A 7,793-nucleotide genomic window follows, 5' to 3' on the forward strand; every position below is an offset into this window, starting at 1 on the left:
TCAGAGCAAGTGGCAGCATAAGGTCGTTTCCTCCTTTGTACCTTTTCACTTATATTACCGGAACACCCCACTGCCGAGATAAACATTCCCTCATTCAGGTGGGTGTGATTATTTATATTTGACGTGTTTTCTACATAATAATGCCTAGTGCTTGATTTGAAAAATACCCAACAGGATATAATAAAGAAATAAATTCAGAATTGCTTGAGCATATTCCGGAAGTTACTTTTTTCCCTCTTTGGCTAAGCATCGTGGTGAAATTTACCAGCAGCATCTTTTTCTTAGAAAACTTGAACGTGTTACAAAGAGTCCTTTTGTAACACCTTTTACACTTTTGACTTATGCCTTACAGAAGTATTTATAACTCCTGAGCTTTTTCACATTTTGTTACTGCAAACTTCATTTGACTCCTTGGTGAATTTGTGTGGTAGACAAAAACACAAAGTCTGCCCATGAAAAATTATGAATGATTTTAATATATTTAAGATGTTCCAGGAAGACCGCCTCCTGGAACATCTCTCCAAACGCCTCCCTGTGAACTCCTGCCATGATCAGCACCCTTTACTTTCATGCCCCTAAATAAAACCTGTGCAATCAACTACATTCAAAGGTCAGATGTTTAGTTAACACTCCACCTGGGTGTTATTTTTAATCTCAGCATGACTTCAGCTGCTCTGTGAAGATAGTAGAGGTTTGTTAGAAAACATTAGAGAACAAACAGCATCATGAAGACCAAAGAACACAACTAAGGCCAGACCAGACTAAAATGTCACTCTTTGGCTGACCTACAGAATGCTGCATATGGTGAAAAACTTACATCCTGAACACATAATGTGCACTATAAAACATTTTTTAGCAACATTATGGTAAATGATGAATGCTTGTCTTCATAAAGACAGGCTAACTAGTCAGAGTTGATAGAAAGATGGGGAAGGAAACCTATTATAGGCTGCAGGTTGAGGTTGGGGCTTGCCTTCCAGCAGGACAATCATCTTAAGCATGATGTAAATTAAAAGGTAAAGATGTTCAAGCTGTATTTGAAAGTGAACTAATTGCTGCCTCTGTATTCCTTCCCAGGCTGTGCAGATGATGCAAGATACTCTGCTGCGAGTGTTTGTGGTGGCTGCAGGTCTCCTGTTGTGTCCTCGGGACAATCCAGGGGTTGAGGAATGGGACGATGCCGTCGACGATGATTTGCAAAAGCACGAGCAAATGCTGCTGAAAGGGGAAGAGAAACTAGTCCAGCCATCAGCACCTGTCGGTTACAAAATAACAGAACCTCAAGGTGACATAAATAACAATCCAGAGCAACAGAATCAGTCCAATCAACAGGCCAAAGATGAAGCGTTGGACTCAGACGTGGCTTTCACTGAGGGAGGAACTTTTGATCCCAAATTACCAGTGGGACACATGACAAGTAAATCTGCTACCGTGAATCTGACTGAAAATCCTGACAATCAGGAGGGAGAGGATTTAAGAAGTGGCAGCTCAGAACAAGACTCTCTGCAGGGACATCGTGAGAAGCCAGAAGGAGCAACGATCCACCCAAAAGATCGAGACTCACCTGCCTCACATGTCCACAGCAAGACAGAAAACGAAACCTCAGAGAAAGGGATTGCAGAATGGGAGAGGGATTATCTCTGGTACATCTGGAACACATTCTCCATCATTTCCATAATGCGCTTCTTCAGGAAATACCTGAAGAGAAATGTCCAAACAGATCAGGAAGAGACCAGGATCTCCCCCCGCAGACCTGCTAAAGTGTCGCTGCCTGACGCTGAAACTCTGCGGAGCTTTTATGCTCAATGTGCTCAGGCCTCAGCTGAGAAAATGTTGAGGGAGAAGGAATTTTTGGAAGGATTCGCAAATGACCTCTTGGAGGCCATGAGGACGGTTTGTGAAAACGACGGCAGCATGTTGATTGAGGACTTTCAGATGGTGAAAGAGCGTGACATCATTGTTCACTTTGCTCCATGCAAACCATACAGTGTCCGCTGCCTGCTCAGGAACAACCCGGTGAGTGATCCGCTGCTGGACACGCAAGTCTGCGGTCAGATGAAACTCCTGAAAGAAGAGAAAGTCCCAAACGGCTGCCCCTGCCAGTCCGCCGACGCAGACGACATGGTTTGCCTGCTCCATTCGGAGAGCGACAAAGCAAAAACAAAAGTGGCTGATGCCTTCAACGGACCACTGTGCAGCAAGAACACTCCTTTTCTGTCAAAATCGAAGATCACCCGGTGGTTTCAGAACACAGTCAAACAAGCCTGGGCACAGATCTCACACAAATACGAGTTCGAGCTCAGCATCCGCTACGCTGAGACTCCAGGCGCCCTGGTGGTTCGCTTCAAGTCAGGGAGGAAGATCAACTTCAGCTTGAAGCCAGTGGTTAAGTTCAACACAGAAGCTCATTTCTGCATCACACCCTGGTCCTCCAGAGAGGATGAGGACACTTTCTGGGCGCTGTCGCTCTCCGTCTACGAAGACCGCCTCCTGGAACATCTCTCCAAACGCCTCCCTGTGAACTCCTGCCATGATCAAATTCTTGAAATCGCCTCCTTCCTTCATAGGAGACAGGAAGCGCTGACTGGGAAGACTGCACTAAAGGACTTCCATTTCAAAATAGCATTAATGCACCTTCTGCTGACCAAGAAAACATCGCAGTGGCAACCAAACTTTGCTGCCTGCAGGCTACAAGACCTGCTGAGCTTTGTGGAGGAAAGTCTTAAGAGGAAGCGCCTGACCCACATTCTCGTTGGCAACCCTCTGGCTGGGGTTACTGGACTGCCTAAAGAAATCTGCAGAGCAAAGCCAGTGAACCTGTTTCATCTCTTTGTGGAAGAAGACTGGGCATATAAGAATGCCTTCATGCATTGCCAGGAGATGTGTCAAAATGCCCACATGTTGATACATGAATATGTTGCTCAGCCTCGGGCTGGCACAAAATCCTCTGCTTAAGACTGTGTACAGTTAGACACTTTTTTTTCATTTTTTATTTTTTCGAATAATCATGTAAATGCAGGCGCATCTTAATTACAGAATAACAAGAAGGGAGTCTAATCAGAGGGAAACTTGCTACATTGGCTTTGGACTTGTTAGTACTCAGCGGACTTGCACCTGCAGACACGGCTCCTTGAATCAACACAGGTTTCTGTTGTTCCTGTTTTTTTGTACGCTTGACTTTTTTTTTCTCCCTCTCAACTCTTCATTTACATGCTTGCTTGCAGGACTCTGAACAACGAGGTTCTTTAGCCGTTACGTTTTGTGACTGTCTGCTGGATTGCTGTCAACTCAGTCTTCCCCCTGATTGTGCAGAGCAGAGCAACATTTCCTGACCAACTGAATTTTGCATTTCCACTTTCTGTAAGCCTTTTCCTCTAAATTAACAGGAATGCTTGAAATACATCAGTCTTATCCAGATTTCAACCAAATTATTAAAATACAAATGTTTTGTTGGTATTGGTATATCATGTGATGAGTCCATGCATAAAGCATTTATTTGAAAAAGATTATTACATTTTAGATTTCATCAAAGTCTTGGAAGTACATTTGCTTCTTCTTACTGGGATCTCCCCCCGCAGACCTGCTAAAGTGTCGCTGCCTGACGCTGAAACTCTGCGGAGCTTTTATGCTCAATGTGHTCAGGCCTCAGCTGAGAAAATGTTGAGGGARAAGGAATTTTTGGAAGGATTCGCAAATGACCTCTTGGAGGCCATGAGGACGGTTTGTGAAAACGACGGCAGCATGTTGATTGAGGACTTTCAGATGGTGAAAGAGCGTGACATCATTGTTCACTCGGTGGTCATCTTTTGAGGAGACCTCAGTAAACCGTCAAATTTAGTTTCTTAAATTAAACTTTACTTTCAAAGTCAATCTTCCAAGAGCGACTGGAGATTATTTTCTTTGGTGCTTCTGGGTAAAAAGACGCTTCATATTCCAAACGTTAATGTCTTACAGAGTGCAATTTTGATTGTGCAAGATTATAATTTTATTTCAAGGAGGACATCCATCACCGGCATGGACTTTTACCCAGCTCAAGATAAGAGTTACTTAAGAGTTAATTACAGGTCTGTGTAAAGGACTTTCCGTGCCATAGTTTGAGAACACCATCCTGCTGATGGGGATGTTGATTCACAGCAGTTGCACACTTAGTCCTTACCATAGAGTTTCTTCCATCTGGTGCACAAGCAGGATTATCCACTCAAAAGATTGTTAAAGCTTCTATAATTCTGCACTAAAACATGTCTGCAGCTGCTAATAAAATCCACCGCAGCCAAGTTTAGCAACCTACTAGCACGGTCATAATTGCAAGTGTTCTGATTTGGGCATGGGGTATGTTGGCTCTTAAAATAAAATTCCTGCTAGACAATGCATCTCATTTTTAAAGCACATCTTTTGTTTACCAGTATGCAGCTCTTATTGGTTTGTGTTGCCCGTTCAGAAATGGTGGAAGCTCTAGACCGTCTTGGAGTCACAATGAGGGAATTTTGATTGTATGGGCTTGCCATCAGTTTGACAAAATTACACTTTTGTAATTGTTCCCAATCAAGCAGTTTAATTTTAACCCAAATACTTCACTATTTACCCTTGATTGATGACAAGGTGAGCAGAGGTCTTGGAGTTACAAAGCACTTTTTAATGTTCATCCTTTCCTCCTCGCTGTTTGTTTTGTTATGTCTGTTGGCTTCAAAGTACATCGGATCTCCTAAAGTTGTAGATTTTGTTTCCTGATGCTGCAGAAAAACTGAACTCACATCAAACCAATTCAAAGGGTTTTCCACAGACAGGTCTGACGAGTGTAACTGGGCCAACTGTATTAGCTGGAGGGTTTGTGAGTACTTAAGTTGTAAACAAACTGTTTGGTTGCATGTAAATAAAACATTTCACAAACAGATTTTAGGTTTTCTTTCTCACCTTATCTTAAACTAAAATGTGGAGGAGTTTTGATTTAATTCATAGACTGACTGTCTTGTGTGCTTTGAATCATTGTCTTGCTACATAAATGAAGGACATTTGAACTTAATGTCATGATCTAATGGCTTGAGATTCCACATGATTTTAATTTTGTTTCTCTTCTATTATTTAGTTTGGGCCTGGTGTATTGCTTTTTCATATCTTTTAGCCTACTTCATGTTGTCAGATGGGATCTATTTAAGTTTTGTCTTGATTGTTGGTATCGTTCAGGCCTGATGTGGCAAGTAAAATTGAACAAGTCCAGTCAAAAAATTTGGTTATTCACAGTTAAATTACGATTTAATGGTAAGTGCAATTACTTACACATTGGGCCTGGTTGAATTGAATGCATTTATGCATTTCCTCTTTAATGAAATTATCAGATGAAAACTGCCTTTTGAATACGCAAGAATTTCTGATGAAGATGAGAAAAACGGCATCAGCAGCCAACATATGGCTTCTGTTTGTAATGCCAATTTTTAATCTTAATAGCAAGTCTTAATATCTGCAGTAAAAGTGCTTCTTGATGTTATAATTCTTGTTACATCGTTTATTTCTGAAGAGGATCTTAAAACCCCACACTTATCAATTGGAAACCCAAAGCAGATGCTGAACCCCAACTTTGGAAACCACTGATCTAAAGTATTGAGGCGGAACAAAAAAAGCAAACAAAACAGAAGAAATCTGAAAAGGGGCAAACGCTTTTCAACAGCACATCTAATGCAGTCTGAGTAGAGGGGCACTTGGTTGATCTCCCTCCATGGCTCCCTCTGGTGGTGATCCTGAAGAAAATAAAAAAAGAGCATTTCTTCCATTCTCACTATAACAGGAAGCTGGGATTGTAAGTCTGGCTTGAAAAAGCCTGCCATCTAGAGGAGAAATGGTGAAACTGCTCTTTTGTTGGCGCTCTTTGTTGGTCTGCAGTTTTGGATTAAAACCGACTTTGTAAGAGTAAAACAAGCTGTAACAATGGGCTCATGTTGAATGAGAGGTCTTGTCGCCTGAAGGAACAAGTCTTACCCTTAATACTTACTTTGCAGGGGAATACCAAATGGCATTTCCCTTAAAACTGGAGCAGTTGACTTCAGTCAGTATATGAGACAATGTTCAGAAAACCAAGAAAAACAAAGAATTCAGGTTAAATCTTTACTCCTCTGGAATTTAATAATCAGTTTTTAGAGTGTACAGAAGATAATGGTAATCTTTATCAGCGTAGTTCATTGGACAACTTCCTAGAGTTAAATATTTGTAATGCATCCTGAGACTTAAAGACCTCCTTCCTGGTTCTTGCGTATATTCTGTCCAGATAACATAACTTTAGCTCCGGTTTGTTTGTTGCGCCTTCATCAGTTGGAAGAGTGGGAAACACTCCCTAGAGCCAGATGGGACTTTTTCTAATCCTAGTTTCAGGCTTCAGAACTTTTCTGTGATCACTGGAAACAGGAATGTTGAGATATTCAGAAAGCTTCTTTGATCCGTCTCTTGAGGAATCATCGGCTGAGGCAGGCAAAAACTAGGCTTTAGGCAATGAAGGTTGCTTTGCTTCCTCCTCTTTTTCAGGTGTCACTATCTGCTCTCTTTCTGAATCAGATTCAGGAACTTTGAGGAGAGCAAAACATCATCGGAACAAGCCCAGCATCTGAGAACTATTTTCAGCCCCAAAACTGCCACTGGCAGGTTTTCAACAGACAAACTCTGCCCTACAATCTGGAGAGGACTCTAAAGAACCGCTGAAAAACACCAAAACATCTTTAATGGGAAACAGAGTTGTTTATTCAGCACGTTTTTTATATTTACTTTCAGTTCACTGATACACATTTGGCAAAATACCTAGTAAAATAAATTATTTTGTATCTTTTGGAATATACAATGCTGAATATTTGCTCACAAAATTGCCTGTGAGACTGAATCACACCAAAAGAATAATGATTTTGTATTAATTTTCCAACATCAAAATGATTGTAATACCTAAATGAATAAAGTCTAAATAAATAAGCATAAGAGCAGTTTAAACAGAGAGGGCCAGACTTCCCTTTTCCCAACCAACTCCATCGGAGGAATCCCATGGTGTTCCCAGGTCAGCCAAGACACATAGTCCCTACAACCTGTCCCGGGTCTTCCTCTGGGTCTCATGTATATTTCACATATTATCAATAATATATACAATAATTGCAATATTTATGGAATTTGACCTACAGAAAAAAAACATACAGAAGCATAGAGCAATCATGAATGTAGCTGAAAGCTCTACAGGTGAACATATATGTGCAAATGAAAAAAAAATTAGATAACAAAAAAATAAACATATGGCTAAAACAACACTAACAAATGAGGAGATATCAACATGAAGTAGCAATACTTGAATTGAAATTAATGAGGTAAAGAAAGTGAAACTGAGTGAACAAGATCTTTATGGGGGCTGGGAAGTATTGTGTAAAATTGACTTTTTGAGTTTTATATCATATTATAATTTTGATCCCTCACCAAAAACATACCCAGAGTGTTGCTTTGATTCTTTTATGCATGTTTGAGGACTCCTTGAATCTCCGGTGGCAGCCATCCAGGGATGTCTAAGCTCCTGCTCTCACAAAACTCTTCCTTGGAGCCTCACAGAGCAGCCTTCCCACAAGCATTCCCAACCCAGCTCCTGCCGACTAGCGGCAGCAGGGATTAGCAAATTCCTGGTGTAACTGCGCATCTGCTGAGTTCATCATACAAACTACTTCTCAGTCCAACACTTCTAAGACTGGTTGTAAACGGGATAATACAGAAGCATTGTGGTGTTAGCAGCTTTTTGGAAAGAGGCGCTTTTTAAAGAGACAGAGGATCAAATGTCATATATA

General features: G+C 41.1%; 1 protein-coding gene across 1 annotated transcript; it reads left to right on the forward strand.

The window, feature by feature from the left end:
* Positions 1-5: 5 nt before the first annotated feature.
* On the forward strand, positions 6-4,883 carry LOC103465019 (inositol 1,4,5-trisphosphate receptor-interacting protein). Its single transcript, XM_008409516.2, has 2 exons — positions 6-98; positions 1,078-4,883. The coding sequence occupies exon 2, from the start codon at positions 1,087-1,089 to the stop codon at positions 2,953-2,955; it is 1,869 nt and encodes a 622-aa protein (XP_008407738.1). The 5' UTR covers positions 6-98; positions 1,078-1,086; the 3' UTR covers positions 2,956-4,883.
* Positions 4,884-7,793: the final 2,910 nt, after the last annotated feature.

The sequence above is a fragment of the Poecilia reticulata genome, linkage group LG1 (assembly GCF_000633615.1).
Source record: "Poecilia reticulata strain Guanapo linkage group LG1, Guppy_female_1.0+MT, whole genome shotgun sequence".
NCBI lineage: Eukaryota > Metazoa > Chordata > Actinopteri > Cyprinodontiformes > Poeciliidae > Poecilia > Poecilia reticulata.

What these genes read in the sequence shown, in the direction of transcription:
- LOC103465019 (XM_008409516.2), top strand. Translation starts at nt 1,087, where the DNA reads ATGATGCAAGATACTCTGCTGCGAGTGTTTGTGGTGGCTGCAGGTCTC.